The sequence below is a fragment of the Triturus cristatus genome, chromosome 1_1 (assembly GCF_964204655.1).
Source record: "Triturus cristatus chromosome 1_1, aTriCri1.1, whole genome shotgun sequence".
Taxonomy (NCBI): Eukaryota; Metazoa; Chordata; class Amphibia; order Caudata; family Salamandridae; genus Triturus; species Triturus cristatus.
Window position 1 is genome coordinate 1244363126 of NC_140579.1, and position 24935 is coordinate 1244388060.

The 24935-nt window shown below is 47.9% G+C and overlaps 1 protein-coding gene across 2 annotated transcripts in view; it reads left to right on the forward strand.

The window, feature by feature from the left end:
• The window catches only part of TRIM33 (tripartite motif containing 33), a 695715-nt gene that overhangs the window by 531151 nt on the left and 139629 nt on the right, over window positions 1–24935 (forward strand). For both annotated transcript variants that reach the window (XM_085652097.1, XM_085652090.1), the window contains one exon: window positions 2050–2124. In XM_085652097.1, coding sequence (XP_085508223.1) covers window positions 2050–2124 — 75 coding nt within the window. The remainder of the gene's footprint in view (window positions 1–2049; window positions 2125–24935) is intronic.

Sequence of the window (24935 nt, forward strand, 5' to 3'; positions counted from 1 at the left end):
TGTATATTGTATTATATGTAAGGCTCCCTGTTTTCCGTTTTTACGGATTTTTACAGACAAATACAGACAGAAAACAATGTGTTTTCTGTCTGCATTTATTTTTAAAAGTGGATAAATACAGTAAATGTGCTTCCTTTAAGTGACTCTTCGTGTTGTCTTTCATGAATTATAGCCCAACAGCTGAGCAGGTGAACAGCATGGGAAATTAAAAAACAGGATGAAATTTATTTAAATAACTGCATCTATCAACATACATTTGTGGTATAGTGCTAATATTAGCCAGAGGATGTACTGCTATGTAATATTTGTTAACTTAAATAGCTAAAACACGACGGACATCAAAGTATGAGTGCGCGTCTATCATTTAAATAAATATGGAAATGTCCAGTTTTACAACTACATTTATACGCAAAACATAAAATAAATATGGATAAATACAGATATAATACCCCAAAAATAAATATGGATAAATACAGACGGAAATGTTAAAAAAATAAATACCATAAAACCGGGAGCCCTAATTATATGCAATTTGGAAAGTGTTTTTTTGTGTATATTGGTATATGAAGAGCGCTTTTATCGAGCTACAGATGTTCCCTTGTTCCAGGTCTTGGGTAACAAAAAATGTGCTATGTTTTACTGCTTGCTATTCTGATTCAGGCATGTGAATCTATGAAAGCTCCAATACTGGAGTAAGAAAACAAGTTACTTACCTGTAACTGTAGTTCTCCAGTATTGGAAGCTTTCATAGATTCACATGGGACCTACCCTCCTCCCCTGAGAGGCTCACCTTGGGTTTAATCCAAAAGGTGTCTAGGGCACAAGTGCACGAAAATCTGAGGGGCAGAAGGTTCTCTCAGGAGGGTTCTAGAGGGTGAGGAGCTCTGATTGGTTCAGGGACAAGTTTGGTCTCTTTTACATAACAAAGGTTATGGGTTGCAAAAGGGAAATGGGCCTAGGCCTCTTTTCAGTTTGCTATCCAACTAAGCATTGCTTTTTTATATACCCGAGAATCCGTCTCGATGACGGGGAATGATTCAGGCATGTGAATCTATGAAAGCTTCCAATACTGGAGAACTACAGTTGCAGGTAAGTAACTTGTTTTCTTCTTGCAACTATTCGGGCATATTGTTACGTTGGGCACGAATTATCCTAAACTTGTGATGTACCAAATGTGCTAACGTCCATCTCTGGTCATGTATACCTGGTATGTTGATTTGTTGTATTACATGTATATTTCATTTACCTGAAAATACCAATAAAAAAAACACAAAAAAACTCAGATTGTTGCTCCTATTTCTGTTTTTCAACTCCTTTTCATGTGATTTAACAAGGTCAACTTCTTTAAAAATGAAAACAACTTTTATCATCAACTTCTTTTCCCTCACTAACGCTTTGTTCTATATCCTGTTTGATTAGGTTAATGACATACCTAGTGATTAAACCCCATTCCTTTTGTGTTAGGACGTGCATTGTTGTATATAGTCGGCCTAGATGGAAACTGGCTATTCAGGCATTCACATCAATTTTTTTAATTTTATTTTTTTTAAATATGGCATGGCTTTTGAATAATATGTGAATGTTCTTTGACAACTTTCACATGCATCTTTTGAAGCAGCAGCGGATATAAATATCCATTTCAGGCAGACAAGGAATCCTGTTGCACGGAATTCAAATTAATATGCTGCCTGCTTGGCCTACAAAACTGAGAATGGTATTCCCTAGTATGAATATTTTGGATTGTTTAAACGTGCCTTTGATGTGACGAAAGTCATTGGGAATAGCTGTGCCATCTATAAATCTAAAACATCTGCCTGTAAATTTTGTGCTATAAAGTAACACAAAAATATTGTTAAGCATATGATAAGTTTGCCTCTCATCCCAAGCTTAGTTTTAACTTCCAGACCTGTCTCTTCAGTAAAATATCATATTGTCATTCGGTGTTGAATAGCTTCACATGTATGTCTTGAGCTGATCAATACTGTAATTGTTTTTTCGATTTGAGGCTCGTTAAGACTTTAATTTGACTTTTTTTTTTTTTATTAAAAGAAATGCGAGCGCCTCCTGCTTTACCTTTACTGCCACGAGTTAAGCATTGAATTCCAGGAACCAGTCCCAGCTTCGGTAAGTGTTTTTTCCCCCTGCCTAATTTGATTCCAAGCATAGCACACTGGCTTGTTCACCATGAATAAGTTATTAGTAACCCTTTTTTCAAACTCTTGGTCTTTGAATACATGTTGTAGAGTATTTGTCACCAGAAAGTTAATATTCAATTTACAGATTTAAAACCATGTTGCAGATGAACATTCTTGGAAAGTATCATCTTAAGGAAAAATTAACATCCTGACCAAGAGCACATGGGCCCTTCAAACTCCTCGCCAATTAAAGCAAGATCTTTCGGCTCCTGTCTACTCCTTGATGACCTCCCTCTTGCTACTTTAGTAGGGCATTGCTGGAAATTGCTCGTTTGAAGCAACTTTAAATCAGTGTACTTAATACAATATAGGTACAGTTCTGAACTGTTAAAACAGGTCATAGGCGATAAACAGGTGCTTACAACATCTTAAATGTGTTTCTGGCTACAAAAGCTGATGCCCCAACATCACTATGCTGTGCATGCAAACCACTTCAGCTGGCATAACCAACAGCTGCATAAAAACATACCATCATAAGTAGGCATGAACAATGAGATGGCCTTAAAGTTTTATCCACATCCTGGCAATACTTCCTTCACAGCACGGTTAATCTGCTTGGGATTCATCCATAATTTCTCATGTACATTGACAATTTGAGTTTCTAAGTTTGTGTACTACATGTGGGAAGGAACTTATTGAAGTGTATATGGCAAAGCATGGAAAATATCACAATACACAAATATGAAAATGAGACTAATTGGGGATTGGAGGGGTCCAACCACAATTTTTTTTTTCGTTTCAGAGATGATTCATTTTATTAACTATTCACTTATTTTTCCCCAAGTTTACTTAAATTTGGTAATTGATTCTCGCATTCTAGCTATCTAGAACTTATGGTCATATGCTTCTATAGTTTCCTTCTACCATTCTTAATATGTGGGCGGATCTGATTTCCATTTTTTTGCAGTCATCAGCCTGATGACGGGTAATGCATTTAAAAGTTGTATGTTATTTTCTTTGATATCAAGGTCCAGAATTCATTAAGACTGAAACAGATAAATGTATTTGGTCGGCCGCCTCAGTTTAACAATGTGAGCATTGGTAGGCAGTTTTATTCAATCTCAGAGTTAAATTGTGGGGGTAATAAAGTCAAATAGGGTACGATACACTTTGCCCAAAAGTCTGGTAGCCTTAATATTACAGAAATGGGCAAGAATATTGGCTAGCTCTTGTTCCGTAGTTATCTTCCATCGAATGGCTGAACATTTACTATTTACAATTATTGAGAGTAATTGTTGGGGAGTAAATCCTGTGTGGTCTTTAAAATTTACCTAGGACCCTCCTGCTTTGAACTTTTTTTGTTTGGTAGTTGAACATTTACTTGCTCATATTGCTAGATCGTCCCTATGATGATGCATTAGACTAGAGAATCTATCGGAAATAGTGGACCTGTTAGGACAGGATCAGGCAGGGCTTGGCACCAAGTCCACAGCTAATCCACAGTTGTTGCGTTCAGCTTGGTCTTCCTCCTTTAGTCAGTTGGGTTGGTAGGCATGGATTCCAATAATAATTGAGGGGGGTACCCAGTTTCCAGTAATGATTAAGTGGGGGTCCCCAGAAGTCAAAAGTTGGCGAACTGCTGTCCTATATGACCACTTCCTGTGGGTAGTGGGCATAACCCTGTCCCAGAGTTCCCAATTCCACCAAAAGCAAGATGGTGGAATTCTTCTTTCGTGGCGCTCATCAGGCAGCCCACCTTAGGGGTGTGACTAGCCTGGTGGTGTAACACTCCTACTTGCATAGTTAATTTCCCGGTGCCAAATGGGCTTCAGCGCAGGGGTTGCCATCTCCCAGGTCTGGGGAAGCTGGTGTCTCATATCAAAGGCAACAAGGAAAAGTGGAAAACCCAATAAACCCTTGGAGGCTTGGGTAGTGTATATATTAACCGGTAATTGTGCCTACAAGGGATTTCTTTTAATACTCAGTTCAACATTCAATATGCAACACAATGGTTCCAAGCTCCATCTAGTAGCTTACATTCGATTATTCAAAAATTGAATTTGCTCATTTATATGAGAATAAGTCTGCTACAATTACTCTTCAAACGGGTGTACATTTTTCAAAATACAAACTTTATAATGAAAAAAGGTTTTTTAAAGTGTACAAAAAACCATTACAAATATAAATCTAAAACAGCACACAGTGACTGAGGTTTACAAATAATTTGTTGTTACAAACACCTCATGGTCACTAGTGTGTGCATCTATTCCAAACAATATGTGCAGAAGAAAAATGAAACTGATCAAGATAGAAAACAATTCCTTAAGGAAGGTAGATCACAGAGGAATTAGATGTAGTTATCGGCATTTCGGTCTATATGGTGTAAGCATCTGTTAGACCATCTTCAGGACGATGAATTTGAATTTTGAATGACCCTTAAAAACTTTTTGGAGTGATCACAAATTGTGATCAGATCCTTTTTACTGTTAACAACTTTCTGCTGTCCGACATCGGAACCGGGTTACTGAAAAGCTATTGCTATTTAAAGTGGGTCCATGCAAATTATGTTGAGATAAGTGCTGCGTAGAGCAATCCTCATTGATTTTCTTAGTCATAGGCTAGCAAACGTCTAGCGAATAATTGCGCGCTGCGCCTTCAACGTGCCGCTGTCCCTGCAGTCCCTCAGGGAGAAGACCTGTCAGCCTTAGAGGGAAGCAAACGCCAAGAACTTGGGCCTGTAGAAAGCTGGTTTTCTGTTGCAGTAACCCCACCCCCACACACACTTTTTGCCAGACTACTGATTCACTTTGATTTGATTAACCCTGTACCTTGTACCCCCAATTGGTACCTCTCTGGCCACATGTCAGTCCCTTGTAAAAGGTACCATGGGTACTGTGGCCAGGGAAGGCCTCTAAGTTCTGCAGCACTTACTGTGGCACTCTTTGAGGCCCTGTACCTTTACACATACACTTCCATTGCAGGCTGGGTGTTTTGATTCAGAACAAAGTGAAGAGTCAACATGGCACACATCCCTGTGTGCCATGTCTACAACCCATTGCCCTTGTATTGATCAGTCACCCCTCTAGCTGGGTGCACTATACCAGTGGTGAGGGTACAGGTGCATGAGCCCTGTACCCCTACAGTTTGTCATTACGAACTCCACTGTACCATAATGGCTGCACTGAAAACTGAAAAGTTTGGTATCAAACTTCTCAGCACATTAAACATGCCAGTGTGGGATTTAATGAAAATGCACTTAGAGGGCATCTTAGAGATGCCACCTGAAAAACGACCAGCCTCTGATGGGTTCCCTTACTGGTACACGCCAGCCTGACACCACAAGACATGTTTCTGGACCCCTGGGGTGGGAGACTTCGCTCCCGAGCCCAGAAACAAAGCCTTTCCTGGGTGGAGGTGGTCACACCTCCCACAGGCCAGGAAGAGCCATCTGTGGCAGGGGAGCTTCAAAGGTCTTGCAGCCTTTGTAGTGCGACCCCAGACTCTTCCTGGGAAAAATTAGCCAGCCCAGAAGGCGTGCCCTCCTCTGCCAACCACAACCCCTCAGGTGGGGAAGGCGAGGTGAAGCCCATTCTTCAGTGCGTGCCATCTTGCAGATGGCAGGCACTCCCTAATCAGGATTAGGGATTCTGCTCACTTCCCCACACGGGGTGAGCACACCAAGGGTGTAGTCACCCTAAGGTCAGTAGCCCATTGGTTACTGACCATGAGACCCCTAAAATGCAGCTCTGAACCAAGAAAGCAGACCAGAAACCAGAAGAAGAAAAAAAGGACCAAACAGCCATGCCGAAGCTAACAAGAGGAGGATGCCCACTGACTTGGCCCCAGCCCTACCGGCCTGTTCGTACCTCGAACCTTCAGAAGCGAAACGCCTGTGTATCCTGCAGCCTCAAGAACACCGAGGACCTGCCCTGCCTTCAGAAGAAAAGACTGTCTCCCGTGAACACTGGATTTGTTCACCAACAGACTCCAGGTCCGGCAAAGTCCACGAGTCTGCACCTGATGCCCAGGGCCCAAGTTAGAGTGGCCCAACACCACGAGGAGGTCTCCCTGGCGATCTTGACCAGAGATCCGGTGGCCCTTGACCTGCCTAAAGCCTCCAGCCGACGCCTGCAGCCTCAAACCAGAAGGTCTACCCAACCACGACCAGGATCTGGTAAGAAGAGCCGACCCTAAAAGGCACCCCTGCACCCGACGCCCCACGGCCTTGGGTGGCCCAACTGACGGTGCCTAACCAACCCCCAGCATCCCAACTTACCTCTCCAAGTGGTGGTCGCACCCAGAAGACCTTCGTCCCCGTACCTGCAGTGTGTTTGCAAGCCGGAGACTCGCTATTGAAAGCTACAGGGCGACCAATGCCAAAACAGCACTCTGCACCCAGCCGCCCCAGTGCCGCTGAGGGTGCACCTTTTGTGCTGGCTTGAACCCCCATTTGCCCTGAGCTTAAGTCCAGGAGCTTTGCTCCCACAACCCAGTGGCCTACTAACCTGGCCACCCTAGTACCGCTGAGGGTGTAACAATAGTGCATCCTTGACCCTGGAGGACCACTGAGTCTACCCCCAGAATACCAACTCCCACAACTGAATAACTACCTTTGAACCGGTAACCCTATTTTCCTCCGTAGGATAACATTGACTGTTTTTCTCTGGAAAGTTTCTAAGTGTGGAGTTGGAAAATCTAAGAAACCCTTTAAAACGGTAACTAAATAACAAACGCTTTTACTTACGTGTTTACAGGAAATGTCCCAATGCAATATCCAGGTATACTGCACTGTGTAAGAAAAAGTAATCACATCATCTACTTGACATTCTACTAAAATACCAAAACACAGTATATGTACAGTAGATCAAAAGCATTGCCTTACTAGTAGCTCTTCTGTTATCAAATCAAAGTGCATATACAATTGCAATTCAAACTGTTTACTACTGTAAAGTATTTATTGGTCACCTGTGCCAGGCTTGCATGGTTCTAGAAAATAAAATAACTAAAAGAATATTTTTATACAAAACCAATTGGTCGGAAGTTCAGTCTTTGAGTGTGTTATAATTTTCTGATTGAGTATGTACAACAAATGCTTAACACTACCCTCAACCACACTACCACAAATAGAGAGTAAGGTGCTATCTACTTTTACCTCTGCCCTCCTTTGGGGTTCCACTGGACTCTGTGCACACTATACCTCACTTTGGTATAATATATACAGAGCCAGCTTCCTACAGGGCCTTACACTGCAGAGCTCCTAATGCCAGGGGGACCCTCTAGGGAAGAGGTGTACCAGGGACTTAAACTTGTCCCACTCTTGAGAGCTTGAGACCGCAAGTTCCTGCATAGGAAAAGGGAGATGTCATTGGCTCTCACAGGACCTACTGAGAGGAGGGACTCCTGCACACCGAGTCCAGAGATCCCAAACCCAGTGCCACGTGGAGCGTGGTAGTTCATCAATACAGAGAATTTTTACTATCATTGGTGCATGATATCCCACTTTTTGGGGGATTTTGGCCAGGCAAAGACTTGGAGTAGGCTAGTCACCCACTTCTACTGGCCAAACATGTCCCAGAAGGTAAAGGAGTTTTGCAGCTCTTGTGTTACCTGTGAAGTGGTAAGACAGATAACCACCCAAAACCCTGCTTAATTTTATGCCTAGTGGTTGGAGTTCCCTTCCAAAGGGTAGGGATTGACCTAGTCAGCCCCCTTGAACCTCCCACAGCATCAGGAAACAGATTTATACTAGTGGTAGTAGATCATGCCACCAGGTATCCTAAGGCAATTCCACTTCGGACTGTCACTGCTCCAGCAGTTGCTAAAGCCCTCATCAGTATTTTGTACTAGAGCGGCCTTTCCTAATGAGTTGGTGTAAGATTGAAGTAGCGACTTCATGTCTGACTACCTAACAGGCATGTGAACTGAGTGTGTGGTGACATGCAAGTTCACCACCCAATATCACCCACAAACCAATGGTCTAGTTGAGAGATTCAACAAGACCATGAAGGTATGATCATGGGACTTCTTGAAAGACTCAGAGGGAGATATGTCCTTTTTCCATGCCTGCTTTTTGCCTACAGGGAAGTGCCAAAGAAAGGAGTGACCTTTAGTCCCTTTGAGCTTCTGTTTGGCCATCCTGTGAGGGAACAGCTATGTGTAGTGAAGGATGGCTGTTAGAGACCTTTCAGAGAGCCCAAGCTAGTTATTGCAGACTGTGTGCTTGGCCTATGTTCAAGGATGGCTGAGTACATGGGTAAACCAACCAAAAACCTTGAGGCGAGCCAAGAGCTCAAGAAGCTCTGGAATGAGCAAAAGGCTGCACTGATGGTTTTCCAACCAGGGCAGAAGGTATTGGTGTTTGAGCCTCTAGTTCCTGGAGCCTTCAACTTGGTTGACCTAGGCACTTGCAGGAGCCCTAACAGGGACCTCCATTGTAAACCACCTGACGCCTTTCTATGACATGGCTGATGTGGCCATTTTGATGGTCACTGGTGAGGATCAGTTAGAAAAGTAAACTCTGCCTAGCCTTCTATCCCACAGTCCTAAAGATGGGTCAGTTGAAGAAGTTGTCTTATCAGATACCCTCTCTGACTGCAGCCACGTTTTGAAGCATTATGCTGGGGTCTTTTCCCTAAACCCTGGTCAGACAACCTGGTGTACCCATGATATGGACACTAGGGACAGCAGTCATGTCAAAAATAACATATACAGACAGTCTGACCAAGTTAAGGAAAGCATCAGGGCTGAAGTCAACTTGATGCTGGAGTTAAGGGTGATTGAACCCTCTGACCGTCCATGGGCAATTCCAGTGGTCTTAGTCCCCAAGCCTCATTCCAAAGGTGGTAAACGAGAGTTGCAGTTTCGTGTGAACTGTAGCTTTCTCAGTGCTGTCGCCAAGACAGTCACACCCTATCCTAAGAGCTGATTAATTGACAGGTTGAGAGAAGCCACATTTCTCAGTAGTTTTGACATGAAATCATGCTACTAGCAGATTGGTCTGACCCCAGGAGCAAAACAAAAATCCACATGCTCGACCCCAGATGGACTTTACCAGTTTACTGTAATACAATTTTTATGAAAGAATGCACCTGCCACCATCCGAAGGTTGGTGAAGTAACTCCTTGATGGGTTGGAGTCTTTTAAGTGCAGCCTATTTTGATGATATTGCTGTCTGTAGCTCCACTTGGCAGGATCACCTAAACCACCTTGGCAAGGTCCTTGAGGCTCTGCAGAGTGTAGGCCTCACTATCAAGGCAAGCAGGTGCCAGATCGGGCAGGGATATGTTGTACATTTGGGCGACCTGGTAGGTGGAGGCCAAGCTTAACCATTACAGCCCAAGATCCAGACGATTTGGACTGGCTAGCTGTCTAAAGGAAAGGGTTCCCAGGGTCTGTTCTTACCCAAACTGTACCTCTGCACCCACAATAATCACATCTTTGGCCACAGGTAAGCCCCTTGTAAAAGGTCCCATGGGTTCCAAGGGCGCCCTGACCAGGGATGGCTTCTAATGGCTGCAGCATCTATTGTGCCACCCTTCAACCCCCGGCACCTTAACACCTACATACTGCCATTGCAAGCTGCGTGATTTAGTGCAGAGAAAAGTGAAAAGTCGACATTAGAACACATCTATGTGTGCCATGCTTGCTACTCGCTGCCTGTGGCCTAGGTAAGTCACCCCTTAGGGTGCACTAGACTACAGGTGAGGGTACAGTTGCATGAGCACTGTCCCTCTACAGTGTCCTAAGTGCATTCTTGGACATTGTAAGTGCAGTAAAGCCATGAAAGAGTATATGGTCCGGTATTTGGTTGCTACGAACGCCACAGCTCCATAATGACTTTACTGAAACCTGGGTAGTTTGGTGGCAAACTTCTCAGCACATTAAACCCACACTGATGCCAGTGTGGTTCTTGAATGACTACCCCCATATGCCGCCATCAGACAGGTTTATGGACCCCTGGGTAGAGAGCCTTTGCTCTCTGGGTCCAGAAACAAAGACCATCCTGGGCAGAGGTGTCATGCCTCCTCCCCCAGGATGGGCTGGGTCCACGAAGGGGAAGCTTCAAAGGCCTGCCGCCTTTGTAAGCTTTTGCTGCCTTTAGCTGCCCCAGCCACTGGCTTCCACCGGTTCTGACCCCCATTTTGGGCGGGAGAATAGGCAGGAAAACAGAGTTAAGAGATGAGGTGTACCCACCTATGCCTACCCCACCCCTCATGTGGGGGAGGCAAGGTGAAGCACACATCTCAGTTCCCTCCATCTTCTAGGTAATGGGACCCAGCCAATTACGAAGAGGCTCTTGCCCCCCTCTCCCACCTGAGGGTGGCATAATAGGGGGTGTACCCACCCCAAGGAATGGACCCATCGGTCCCGACCAGCACACTCCTGTAAACGCTCCTAAATTTAGTTGTATGGGGCGACCCTGAACCTTGCCTCCTCAGATTCGAGAATAAATAAAAGAAGGATCAAAGAGCCGTGCTGACTCAGGATGAAGAGGACACCAACTGCTCTGGCCCCAGCCCCACCAGCTTTCCCAAACTCCAATCTGACTACAGCGGAAGCCCTGGTGTGTCCAGCAGCCCCCCGGAGCCCAGAGGACCTGATGTGCACTCTCCTTAGTCTGCACCGGATTTGCTCAACAAAGACATCAAACACAGAACCTGGATCCAGGCGGCTCAGCAGTTCTACACCACTCTACACCCAACACTCACGGCCTGAGTTTGAGTGGCCCAACACCACACGACGAGGAGGTCCGCCCAGCGATCCTGAAATGGGATCTGGTGAACCCCGACCTACCTCAAGTTTCAAGCCGAGGCCTGTAGCCTCGCACTGAAGGGTTCCCCTGACTGCGACCGGAACTGGTTAGAAGACCCAATGCCAAAAGACACCCCTCCAACACCTTTCCATTGCTTTGCTTGCCCCAACTGATGGTGTCCAGACATGCCACAAGAATGCAACTTAGTTCTCCTGCCAGAGATCGCCTCCAGGAAGTCTCCCTGCCCGAGCCTGCAGCCTTTTTTTCGAACGGGAGCTCTCCATTGCAAACCACAGGGTCCCCGATGTCTTCTTGGCACTCTGTATCCATCCCCCTCTGTGCACTGGTAGTGTAGCTCCTGTGCTGATTTTTGGCTTCTGCAGTGCTGATCTTATCCCCAGGATCTTGGCTGCCACAATAGTGTCCTGCTCGTAAGCCATCGCTTAACAAAGGCCCCTTAAGCCCCATTGGCTAACATTTGGCCCCTGCACTCTGCACCCGACTGCCCCAGTGTGGCAGGTGGTGCAATTTGAGTGGCTAGCCGGACTTTGGGGAACCTTGGTCTTAACCTCAAAAAGCCATCCATGCAGGTCGTTTACTTACCTGTAAACTGTTAACACTGTTTTTAGGTCTCGGCTAGCGTGAGGCTGCGCACATGCGCAGTCTCGCTGGCGAGATTTTATGATTTAGAGGAAGCTTCAGTATTGGGCGTTAAGCCCCGCCCCTCTTTCCCATTGGCCGGCGTCACCGTTTATGCTAAACGGTGGGCAGCCATTGGGAAAGAGCTCTTTCTGACGTATTCTTTTCTCTCTTTGAGCCGTCCCACTTGGACGGGCTCACCTGACTTACTCCTGTCGCAAAAAGATTCTTATCTTTATGGGGCCATGTATTTCAAACACATGACCCCATAAAGACAAGCGCCGCGTTTGCCTAACGTCGCTTTCTTGAGTTAAACACGCCCTTCTTCCCTTGCGGAAACCATGCCACATCCCTGCACAGCTGCACCGGTAGACAGGCTGTCTTCGCGCTCCTCCATTCACGGCACAGCGCGCAGACGTGGATTTCCACCGGTAGGCTCCGGGTTGTTTCCCAGTCACAGCATGCTCGGAGAAGGTGTCAGACGCTCACTTTAAATTGAATCTTCCGGGACGCTTGCATAATAGCCCAGCGGCGTCTTGTATGGATTCATTTCAGGGGGCTGGGTTGGCAGTGCAGTGATTTTCCAACCACATTGTCGGTGTATGTCACGTAGGCCACTCCTTTCTGCAGTGTGGGAGGAGGTGTTTTGTTAACACTTAGCGAAATAAATGCTTGATATGAACCCCTAAGAATAGTTATTGGCTCACACCGATATTGTGTCAGATCCGTCTTCAGGCTTTATCTTTAAAAAACCACCAACATATATGTAAATGCTTAAAGGAGCCATTACAGAGGAATGTCGAGAAAGCCTGAATCAGAGCAAATTACATTCTCAGTTTTCAAATGTACCTTTTATTGACACATCAGTGTTTCAAAGATGCAGTGTTCTGCTCTGCATCACAGCTGGTGTTATTCTTTCTTATTTTAAATCTCTTGCAATGTACCTCTATCCCATCCTGCAGTATGAACGGTTGTCCCAGAATTGACACTTTGATTAAAGTTCTTACAAAGCAGCTGCTCGCCGTAACTTGGGTGGTACGGCCTGAATGTACCCATGACTTATTTGTGAGAAAGTGGCTCTGTATATACTGTTCCCAAATAGGTACAGGGTGTACAGAGTCCACAGTCCCCAGAGGCTTGGCAGAGGCTAAAGTTAGATACAACCTTACTCTCTAAAGTGGTAGCTTGGTTGAGCAGTAAGGCAGTATCGGAGGACAGTGTAAAGCATTTGTTGTACACACTCAGTCAGCAAATGGTCTCACACACTCAACTGAACTCTAGACCAATGGTTTATATATATATATATTCAAAAAAGATATGCTTGTTTTATTTTAGAACCAACAATTTGATATAAAATATACTTTCTCAGAATTAGATGCTTTATATAAATACTTTTGCAATATGCAATTGACTTTTGTAAACCGTTACAAGTGGTTGCAATAGGCAACACTATTTTAAACACAATAATGCATTGAGTTCAATGGAAGTTTCATGTTATTTGCCACAGATTACTTTTAGGATTACTTTTGGAATTCCAGGACTGGATCCTAGATTCAGTCCTGGGTCAGTACTTGGAATCAAGTGATAAAAGTCGACTTCATTACTGTGATGATTTTTAGACAATATTTTGCTATTTTAAAAGTTGACACTTAGAAACTATTTTATAGAAAACAGTCAATGATTCCCTAAGGCAGAAAATTCAAGTTACAGGTATAGTATGTTCTCGTTACTTTTGTAATCCAGTACTGGGTGCCTAGACTCGGTACTGGGACCTTAATCCAAAACAGGTAAGTAATTACGTTTTCAGATATTATACTATTTTTAAAGAATATTTAAAGATTGCAGAAATTGACACTTCGAAGAAATTTCACAGAAAAACAGTCCATGATTTCCTATGGAAGAAAATTGGGTTACTGGTACAGTTGTAAGTAGTTTTCAGAGTCAGTGCTGGGTACCAAGATCCAGCACTGGGAGCTCACCTAAGAACAGGTGAGTATTTTCGTTTTCGTTACTCGGCTGATTATTGGGGAATATTTTAAGATTTGAAAAGTCCACACTTAGAAGAAATTTCAGGAAAAAGCCAGTCAATGTTACCCTATGAGGAAAATAGAGTTATCGGTTTAAAGGCAAGTACTCGACTGGCAGAGTTGAGGTTCTGTGCATAGACTCAGGGGTCCGCCAGGGTCAGGTAGGTACAGTTGGTTCACTCCCAGCGGCACTAGGGCGGCCGGGTGCAGAGAGTTAGGCACAATGTTATCTTATGAGGGATAGGGGGGGCCTTGGTTGGTGGCTGCTGACTAGCAAGCCACGCGGCTGTGGGAGCTGGGCTCCTGGTCACTTACTCAGGGCAAGTGGGGAAGTAGGTAGGTGTAGAGTTTTCACTGCCAGGGCCACTCGGGCGGCTGGGTGCAGGGTGCTTTTGAGCCTTCGGGCGCTCAATTGATTTCAGTGGGAAATCTCCGGTTTAGAAAAAGACTGCAAGCTCGGGGACGAGGACTCTTCAGGTGCCACCACCACTTCGAGAGGTAAGTTGGGTAGTTGGAGGATAGGTAGGTACCCTGGGATTGGGCACAGGGGGGGCACTGGGTGCAGGGCTGCCTTTTGGTGTCGGGAAATTTTACCCTCTGTTGATCGCGGTTGGGGGTGGCACCTGATTCTGAGGCTGCAGGCTTCTTCAGGAGTGTCGAGGGAGGTCCTTGGGTGCCGGACTCGGGGTCAGTCGCCGTGGGATCGTCCTCGTGGTATTTGTTCACTCGGGCACAGGCCAGGCTTGGCTGGTGCAGTGTGTGCTGGGTTCGCGGTTCCGGGCTGCTGCCAGGGATTGGAAGTAGATTTTGAGTAGAGCCTCTACTCCTGGCAGTCCCAGGGACTTAGAGTCAAAAGGCAGCCGGGTCCTCCGGGGTTTGTGAGGTTGCTGGCCACAAGAGATGCCGGATTGGAGCAGGAGCAGGTTCGAGGGTCGACAGGCCGGTAGGGCTGGGGCCAAAGCAGTTGGTGTCTTCCTCTTTTCAGCAGCTGCAGGGCAGGTCTTCTTTCTTCTAGCTCTTCTTCGGATTTTGGAATCTGGGGAAGGAGGTTCAGGGTGCCCCTAAATAGTAGATTTAGGGGCGTTACAGGTAGGTGAAGGGCAGGGACCAATGGGTCCCTGTCCTGGGGTGGGTACACCCCCTATCCTGCCTCTCTCCTGTGGGAGGGGGGTGTGAGAAAGTGCCATCTTTCTTGCATGGTATGCCCCCACTTTTTGCTGAATGTACTTTGACTGAGTGTGCCCTGGACTCCTGCCAATCAGGTGCCCAGGGCCTATAGTCCTTCCCTAAAACAAACCAAACCCAAATTGGCAAACTCTGGCCACTTGTCAGCCCCTGGTAAATGGTACCCTTGGTACCCATGGCCTTGTGACCAGGGAAGGCCTCTAAGGGCTGCAGCACTCCTTGTGCCACCCTTAGAGGCCCTGTACCCTTACACACACACACTGCCTTTGCAGGCTGAGTGTCTGGGTGCAGGACAAAAACAAAGTCGACATGACACACATCCCTGTGTGCCATGCCCATCACCTACACTGCCATGGCATACATCAGCCACCCCTCTAGCTGGGTGCCGTATGCCAATGGTGTGGGCACAGGAGCAGGAGCCCTGTGCCCCTACAGTGCCCAGGTCCATTCCTGAGCACTGTAAGTGCAGTGCTGCCATTTAAGAGTACATGGTGCTGAGAGCTCGTCAAACACGAGCTCCACAGCACCATAATGGCAACACTAAAGACTGAGAAGTTTGGTATCAAACTTCTCAGCACATTAAACCCACACTGATGCCAGTGTGGGATTTAATGTACCCAGCACCCCAGAGGGCATCTTAGAGGTGCCCCCTTAAACCTAACCTACAATCCACGTCTGCTCTGAGGCTGCCTAGGCTGCCACCCAGCAGACATGTTGCTGGACCCCTGGGTAGGAGAGCCCCTGCTCTCCTGGGCCTGCAACAATGCACATCCTGGGCGAGGTGCTAAATCTCCTCCCCCAGGATGGGCAGGGGAAAGCTTCAAAGGCATGCTGCTTCTGTGAGCTTCCCCAGGCCACTTCAACCCCCCACTCTGGCGGGAAGCTTTGGCCGGAAACCCCAAATAAGGACAGGGGGGGAGGCGAGGTGAAGCACATCTCTGGGCTCTCGCCATCTTGAAGATGGGGAGCCCTTCCCTATCAGGACTAGGCTCCTGCCCCCCTCCCACAGGAGAGAGGCAGGATAGGGGGTGTACCCACCCCAGGACAGGGACCCATTGGCCCCTGCCCTTCACCTACCTGTAACGCCCCTAAATCTAGTATTTAGGGGCACCCTGAACCTTCCTTCCCCAGATTCCAGATTCAAAACTACAAAGAAGAGCAAGAAGACCTGCCCTGCAGCTGCTAAAAAGAGGAAGACACCAACTGCTTTGGCCCCAGCCCTACCGGCCTGTCGACCCTCGAACCTGCTCCTGCTCCAACCCGGCATCTCTTGTGGCCAGCAACCTCACCAACCCCGGAGGACCTGGCTACCTTTTGGCTCTAAGCCCCTGGGACTCCCATGTGTAGAGGCTCTACTCAAAACCTACCTCTAATCCCTGGCAGCAGCCCGGAAACCGCGAACCCAGCACACTCTGCACCAGCCAAGCCTGGCCAGTGCCGGAGTGAACAAAGACCCAGAGGACGACCCCACGGCGACTGTGACCCCGAGTCCGGCACCCAAGGACCTCCCTCGACACTCCTGAAGAAGCCTGCAGCCTCAGAACAAGGTGCCCCCCCTACCGCGATCAACAGAGAGTAAGATTTCCCGACACCAAAAGGCACCCCTGCACGCGGCGCCCCGCGGCCCCCTGTGCCCAATCCCGGGGTACCTACCTATCCTCCAACTACCCAACTTACCTCTCGAAGCGGTGGTGGCACCTGAAGAGTCCTCGTCCCCGAGCTTGCAGTCTTTTTCTAAACCGGAGATTTCCCATTGAAATCAATTGAGCGCCCGAAGGCTCAAAAGCACTCTGCACCCAGCCGCCCGAGTGGCCCTGGCAGTGAAAACTCTACACCTACCTACTTCCCCACTTGCCCTGAGTAAGTGACCAGGAGCCCAGCTCCCACAGCCGCGTTGCTTGCCAGTCAGCAGCCACCAACCAAGGCCCCCCTATCCCTCTTAGGATAACATTGGGCCTAACTCTCTCACCTGCTCTTAGGTGAGCTTCCAGTGCTGGATCTTGGTGCCCAGCACTGACTCTGAAAAATACTTACAACTGTACCTACCCGTAACCCAATTTTCTTCCATAGGAAATCATTGACTGTTTTTCTGTGAAATTTCTTCTAAGTGTCAATTTCTGCAATCTTTAAATGTTCTTCAAAAATCGTTTAATATCTGAAAACGTAATTACTTACCTGTTTTGGGTAAAGGTCCCAGTACTGAGTCTAGGCACCCAGTACTGGATTACAAAAGTAACGAGAACATACTGTACCTGCAACTTGAATTTCCTTCCATAGGGAATCATTGACTGTTTTCTTTGAAATATTTTCTGTCAACTTTTAAAATAGCTAAATATTGTTTAAAAATCATTACAGTAATTAAGTAGACTTTCATCACTTGATTCTGAGTACTGACCCAGGACTGAATCTTGGAATTCCAAAAGTAATCTAAAAAGTAATCTGTTGCAAATAACTTGAATTTTCCATTGAGCTCAATGCATTGTTGTGTTTAAAATAGAGTTGCCTATTGCAACCACTTGTAACTGTTTACAAAAGTCAATTGCATATTGCAAAAGTATTTATATGAAACATCTAATTCTGAGAAAGTATATTTTAAATCCAAGTGTTGGTTCTAAAATAAAACAAGCATATAATTTTTATATATAAACCATTCGCCTAGAGTTCAGTTATTGAGTGTGTGAGACCATTTGCTGACTGAGTGTGTACAACAAATGCTTTACACTGTCCTCTGATACTGCCTTACTGCTCGACCAAGCTACCACTTTAGAGAGTAAGGTTATATCCAACTTTAACCTCTGTTAAACCGTGGGGGACTGTGGACTCTGTACACCCTGTACCTATTTGGGAACAGTATATACAGAGCCACTTTCTCACAGGGGGCAGTAGCCTAGTCCTGATAGGGCTTCCCATCTTCAAGATGGCGAGAGCCCGGAGATGTGCTTCACTTTGCCTCCCCCACCTGAGGGGTGGGGTTGGCAGGCTGGCACATCCCCTGTCCTTATTTGGGTTTTCCGGCCAAGCTTCCCGCCAGAGTGGGGGGTTGCAGTGGCCTGGGGAAGCTCACAGAGGCGGCATGCCTTTGAAGCTTCCCCCTGCCCATCCTGAGGGAGGAGATTTAGCACTTCGCCCAGGATGTGCATTGTTGCAGGCCCAGGAGAGCAGGGGCTCTCCTACCCAGGGGTCCAGCAACATGTCTGCTGTGTGGCAGCCTAGGCAGCCTCAGAACAGACGTGGATTGTAGGTTAGGTTTTAGGGGGCATCTCTAAGATGCCCTCTGGGGTGCTTGGTACATTAAATCCCACACTGGCATCAGTGTGGTTTTAATGTGCTGAGAAGTTTGATACCAAACTTCTCAGTCTTCAGTGTTGCCATTATGGTGCTGTGGAGTACCCCCCCCGCGCACCCCGTGTGCAAAGGAATCTCTTCCGTTTAAAAGGGGGGGGCACTCCACGACGTGTTTTTTCCCACTTCACTGGTAAGGGGGGTTATGGAGTGGACTAGATGACTGTACGTCAGCCTGGAGGAGGCATCCTCCCTTCTTTTTTGCATTCTCTCAAGCCGTGGCTTAAAGTCAAGGGTGGCTTTTGGTACGGGCGAGCTGGGCCCTGGCCGCCTACAGTTGAGGTTCTCACATGTAACTCACCCCTTGAGCTTCTTCGAATAATGCTTTTATTCCAGGGTGCCGATTCTGTTCAATTATCTCCGGAGTGCAGGCTGGAAGGCTGGATATCATTTTTTTTCACGTTAGTCTCCATCCGAGTCCCCCCCCCTTCTCGCCTCCCTCTCCTTCCTTCTCCGTTGCCCAACTGAATAGGTGATTAAGGTGAGGTCTCAAGTGTGTTAACAGGCATGTCACTGGTCAGAGGTATTCAGCAAGAACGTGACCAGAGAACACATGAACCTCTCCCTTGTATCCCTCCCCACCGGATCCCCAGTGGGAGGTGATAGATGCGGAAAGGATTAGGATCCGGAGGGAGCAAAATGTAGTTTCACCTGGGGCACTTTACTTGAAGAAGGGCCAGCTCTGCATAAAGTAGCACGTCCGTGGTGGGGTTGATTTCATGAGAGAGGGGAGGATTTTTATTTCTGAGCCATTTTAGCTTAAACCTGGCTTCGTTTTTAAGCATATTATTGTTACTTGAAACACAAGCTGATATTTTTTAAATGTTTACATTTCTTGACGGAGGTGGAGGTGGAAAACAATGTGAAATTGTTGATACTTTTGAGAGAGGCATAAATACATTTGCTTATTAATGATTTCTACCACTGTAGTCAATATTGAAACTGGCCTCTCGGTCTGTGTATTGCAGCTTCTGCCATTAAAGCCGTGTCATTCTGTCATACATTCAGCCTAACCTTGTGGTTTTGCATTTCATGCACATTTTAAGGGTTTTAATCTTGTTTTCTCTGACTCTAAATTCTAAACATGGCAGGGTGCACAGGACACAGTGCTGTATATTTGAAACGGCCGAAAGAATGTGCTTTGAGTGCAAGCACAGGGAAAGGAGCGTTCTAAGCATATGAGCTGCAGATTACACACTCTGCATAGATCGCCATCTGGTGTTGGGCCCGTATGTTGCTGTTGTTTTTCTCTTGGAAAGTCTTTGGAAGTCACAAGGTATGTGACTCCTCCTTTGGATCATATTGCGCATGGGATTCGGCTCCATCCTCAGATTGTGTTTTTTCCGCCATCGGGCTCGGATGTGTTCTTCGCGCTCCAGTTCGGAACCGTTCCAGTTTTCCTGTTCCGGGCGCAATCCTCCCCCCTTCGACGGTATTGTCTTGATCGCGTTCTCCACACTCAAAGCGACTCTCAATAATCAAAGTCTTCGATTCCGGTCGTCAATGAAGGCCTTCGGGCCTACTTGGGCTCCGGTCCTGGCTGATGGAAAGGAAGCCATTTAAAAAGTGTCCTCGGTGTGGGTCGAAGTTTCCCCCACACCGATCTCCATGAGGTGTGCAACCTCTGCCTCTCTTCAGAACATGAGGCAAGGGACTTTCCAGCTTGCGCCTCCTTCCGATCAAAGACGATGATCCGGGATCGACTAGCAAGGAGATCAATGGCTCACTCGTCTACTTCGATCCCCGACAACCTCTTCGAAGAAGGCGTCGATGTTCCGGAACAACAGCGCACCGAAGAGGGCCTCGTCAGCACCTCCGAAGCTGACGACTCCGACGTCGAGGACATCACTCCGGCACAGAGGGACGGGAGTACAGACGTCGACCCCGACCCTAAACCCCCCTCCACGCCATTGAAAAAGGCTTCGGTCACGCCTTCGGTGTGAGAAAGTGGCTCTGTATATACTGTTCCTTAACCCCTTCGGTGCTCATGACGGAACGGTTCCGTCATGAGCCACGGTTTAGCTGTGCTCATGACGGAACCGTTCCGTCATGACCACGCCCGCGCAAGATTCCGTCAGCACAGCGGCGGAATTTGCGCAGCATGGAAGGGGTTAATAGGTACAGGGTGTGCAGAGTCCACAGTCCCCCAGGGTTTGACAGAGGTTAAAGTTAGATATAACCTTACTCTCTAAAGTGGTAGCTTGGTCGAGCAGTAAGGCAGTATCAGAGGACAGTGTTAAGCATTTGTTGTACACACTCAGTCAGCAAATGGTTTCACACACTCAATAACTGAACTCTAGGCCAATGGTTTATATATAAAAAATATATGCTTGTTTTATTTTAGAACCCACACTTGGATTTAAAATATACTTTCTCAACAGTAGATGTTTCATATAAATAATTTTGCAATATGCAATAGACTTTAGTAAACAGTTACAAGTGGTTGCAGTAGGCAACTCTATTTTTAAACACAACAATACATTGAGCTCAATGGTAAATTCAAGTTATTTGCAACAGATTACTTTTTAGATTACTTTTGGAATTCCAGGACTGGATCCTAGATTCAGTCCTGGGTCAGTTCTCAGAATCAAGTGATGAAAGTAGACTTAAGTACTGTAATGATTTTTAACTAATATTTAGCTATTTTAAAAGTTGACACTTCGAAAATATTTCAGAGAAAACAGTAATGATTCCCTATGGAAGAAAATTCAGGTTACAGGTACAGTATGTTCTCGTTACTTTTGTAATCCAATACTGGGTGCCTAGACTCAGTACTTGGACCTTTATCCAAATCAGGTAAGTAATTACGTTTTCAGATATTATACGATTTTTGAAGAATATTTAAAGATTGCAGAAATCGACACTTAAAAGAAATTTCACAGAAAAACAGTCAATGGTTTCCTATGGAAGAAAATTGAGTTAAGGGTAAGTACAGTTGTAGGTATTTTTCAGAGTCAGTGCTGGGCACCAAGATCCAGCACTGGGAGCTCACCTAAGAGCAGGTGAGTAAATTCATTTTTGTCACTCGGCTGATTTTTGGTGAATATTTGAAGATTTGAAAAGTCCACACTTAGAAGAAATTTCAGGAAAAAGCCAGTCAATGTTACTCTATGAGGAAAATAGAGTTTGCGGTTTAAGGGTAAGTACTCGACTGGCAGAGTTGAGGTTCTGGGCACAGACTCGGGGGTCTCCCAGGGTCAAGTAGGTCCAGTTGGTTCACCCTCAGCGGCTCTAGGGCGGCCGGGTGCAGAGAGATTTAGGCCCAATGTTATCCTATGAGGGATAGGGGGGCCTTGTTTGGTAGCTGCTGACTGGCAAGCCACGCGGCTGTGGGAGCTGGGCTCCTGGTCACTTACTCAGGGCAAGTGGGGAAGTAGGTAGGTGTAGAGGTTGCACTGCCAGGGCCACTCGGGCGGCTGGGTGCAGGGTGCTTTTGAGCCTTCGGGCGCTCAATGGATTTCAATGGGAAATCTCCGGTTTAGAAAAAGACTGCAAGCTCGGGGACGAGGACTCTTCAGGTGCCACCACCACTTCGAGAGGTAAGTTGGGTAGTTGGAGGATAGGTAGGTACCCCGGGATTGGGCACAGGGGGCCGTGGGGCGCCGCGTGCAGGGTTGCCTTTAGGTGTCGGGAAATCTTACCCTCTGTTGATCGCGGTTGGGGGGGCGCCTTGTTCTGAGGCTGCAGGCTTCTTCAGGAGTGTCGAGGGAGGTCCTTGGGTGCCGGACTCGGGGTCACAGTCCCCGTGGGGTCGTCCTCAGGGTCTTTGTTCACTCCGGCACTGACCAGGCTCGGCTGGTGCAGTGTGCTGGGTTCGCGGTTCCGGGCTGCTGCCAGGGGTTAGAGAGCTGCCAGGGGTTAGAGATAGGTTTCGAGTAGAGCCTCTACTCATGGGAGTCCCAGGGGCTCAGAGCCAAAAGGTAGCCAGGTCCTCCGGGGTTGGTGAGGTTGCTAGCCACAAGAGATGCCGGGTTGGAGCAGGAGCAGGTTCGAGGGTCGACAGGCCGGTAGGGCTGGGGCCAAAGCAGTTGGTGTCTTCCTCTTTTCAGCAGCTGCAGGGCAGGTCTTCTTTCTTATTGCTCTTCTTTGTAGTTTTGAATCTGGAATCTGGGGAAGGAAGGTTCTGTGTGCCCCTAAATACTAGATTTCAGGGCGTTACATGTAGGTGAAGGGCAGGGACCAATGGGTCCCCGTCCTGGGGTGGGTACACCCCGCTATCCTGCCTCTCTCCTGTGGGAGGGGTGCAGTAGCCTAGTCCTGATAGGGCTCCCCATCTTCAAGATGGCGAGAGCCCGGAGATGTGCTTCACCTCGCCTCCCCCACCTGATTTGGGTTTTCCGGCCACAGCTTCCCGCCAGAGTGGGGGGTTGCAGGGGCCTGGGGAAGCTCACAGAGGCGGCATGCCTTTGAAGCTTCCCCCTGCCCATCCTGGGGGAGGAGATTTAGCACCTCGCCCAGGATGTGCATTGTTGCAGGACCAGGAGAGCAGGGGCTCTCCTACCCAGGGGTCCAGCAACATGTCTGCTGGGTGGCAGCCTAGGCAGCCTCAGAGCAGACGTGGATTTGTAGGTTAGGTTTAAGGGGGCACCTCTAAGATGCCCTCTGGGGTGCTGTGTACATTAAATCCCACACTGGCATCGGTGTGGGTTTAATGTGCTGAGAAGTTTGATACCAAACTTCTCAGTCTTTAGTGTTGCCATTATGGTGCTGTGGAGCTCGTGTTTGACGAGCTCTCAGCACCATGTACTCTCAAATGGCAGCACTGCACTTACAGGGCTCAGGAATGGACCTGGGCACTGTAGGGGCACAGGGCTCCTGCTCCTGTGCCCACGCCATTGGCATAAGGCACCCAGCTAGAGGGGTGACTGATGTATGCCATGGCAGTGTAGGTGATGGGCATGGCACACAGGGATGTGTGCCATGTCGACTTTGTTTTTGTCTTGCACCCAAACATTCAGCCTGCAAAGGCAGTGTGTGTGTAAGGGTACAGGGCCTCTAAGGGTGGCACAAGGAGTGCTGCAGCTCTTAGAGGCCTTCCTTGGTCACAAAGCCCTGGGTACTTAGGGTACCATTTACCAGGGGCTGACATGTGGCCAGGGTTTGCCAATTTGGGTTTGGTTTGTTTTAGGGAAGGAACATAGGCCCTGGGCACCTGATTGGCAGGAGTCCAGGGCACACTCAGTCAAAGTACATTCAGCAAAAAGTGGGGGCATACCATGCAAGAAAGATGGCACTTTCTCACATTCGGGCCTAGGTATGCACCAAAAGACTGCTTCCCATACCTCGCTTCCAAGCCTGGTTAAGAAGCCCATCAAGCCTTCAGGCAGCTTGGGCTCGAGCCAGCCTACCCTTGGTGCCGAAAATATCTCATCAACACCGGCACCGAAATAGAAAACGCCCCTTTCCTCGTCCGCGCCGCGCTTGACACTGAAGCACTCGGCGCCGAAGACTAGCACCGGCTCCTCGGCACCGATAACGTCCTCGGAGACTAGCAAGAAGCCGAAAAGCCTGGACTCCCAAACCCGAAGCCGAAACCCACCTCGGAACCGAGGAAGTCAAGACATTTCTAAATCCCACGGTTCCAAACCAAGAACCAGTGCAGAATCAACGCCTAAAAAACCCACGGCTCCGACACCATTGGCACCGAAGGATCTGCCCCTTACAGAGGAACTGTTTCAACCCGATCCTTACCAGAAAACCCTCGTAAAGGATCCAAAGACTGGGCATTTGACGCTTAGCACAAGAAAAAGATCTCTGGACAAGCCTGCACCAGCTCCACCACCAAAAAGGAGAGACTTTGCCACCTCCCCTTTGAGGATTCCTTCACCACCTCCTCCTCCTCCTCCCCCTCCTCCTCCACCCCCTCCTCCCCCTCCTCCTCCACCCCCTCCTCCTCCTCCTCCACCCCCTCCTCCTCCACCCCCTCCTCCTCCTCCTCCACCCCCACCCCCACCCCCACCCCCTCCTCCTCCTCCTCCTCCTCCACCCCCTCCTCCTCCTCCTCCACCCCCGCCTCCTCCTCCACCCCCTCCTCCTCCTCCACCCCCTCCTCCTCCTCCCCACCCCATCATTCTCCCACACCATCTCCAGATGAGGATGATAATGAGGACATTATCTACGACACAGGGGACGGGGCGGGCAACCAACTAACAGGGGACACTACTCCTACAGGCTCCCCTGACCCATGGGACGACTACAACATCTCAGTAGTCCCTAACGTCCTGCAGGACGATCTTTACCCTTCTAAAGCCACCCCCCCCCACCCCCACCACCCAGAGGACACCATGGGCTTTAACCAGCTACTCCATAGGGCTGCCCACTACCACGGGGTTGATCTCCACACAGACCCCGTAGAGGAGGATTTCCTCTTGGATACATTTGACACTGCACAGAGATCCACCTCAATTCTGCCCATGCTTAAGGGGGTTATTAAGCACGCACCAGAGGTCTTTAAATACCCCGTTAGGGCCAGGGTCATTAACCCTTGCATTGAGAAAAAATATAAGGCCGCCCCAACAGATCCAACCTACATTAAAGGCCCGCACCACTAGACTCCCTGGTGGTTTCCAATGCGAGGAAATGTGCCAACTCCCAGGCTTCAGGTGAGGCTCCACCGCCAGATAAGGAGTCTAAACTCCTGGACGCCTCTGGCAAGCGAACAGCGTCCCAAGCGGCCAACATATGGCGCATTGCTAACACCCAAGTGCTCCTAGTCAGATATGACAGGGCACATTATGATGAGCTGGAGTCAATAATGCAACACCTCCCTGACAAATGCAAACATAGGGCCAACAAATTAATTCAGGAGGGTAAAAAGATCACTAATAACTCCTTCCGTTGTGCCCTCGATGCAGC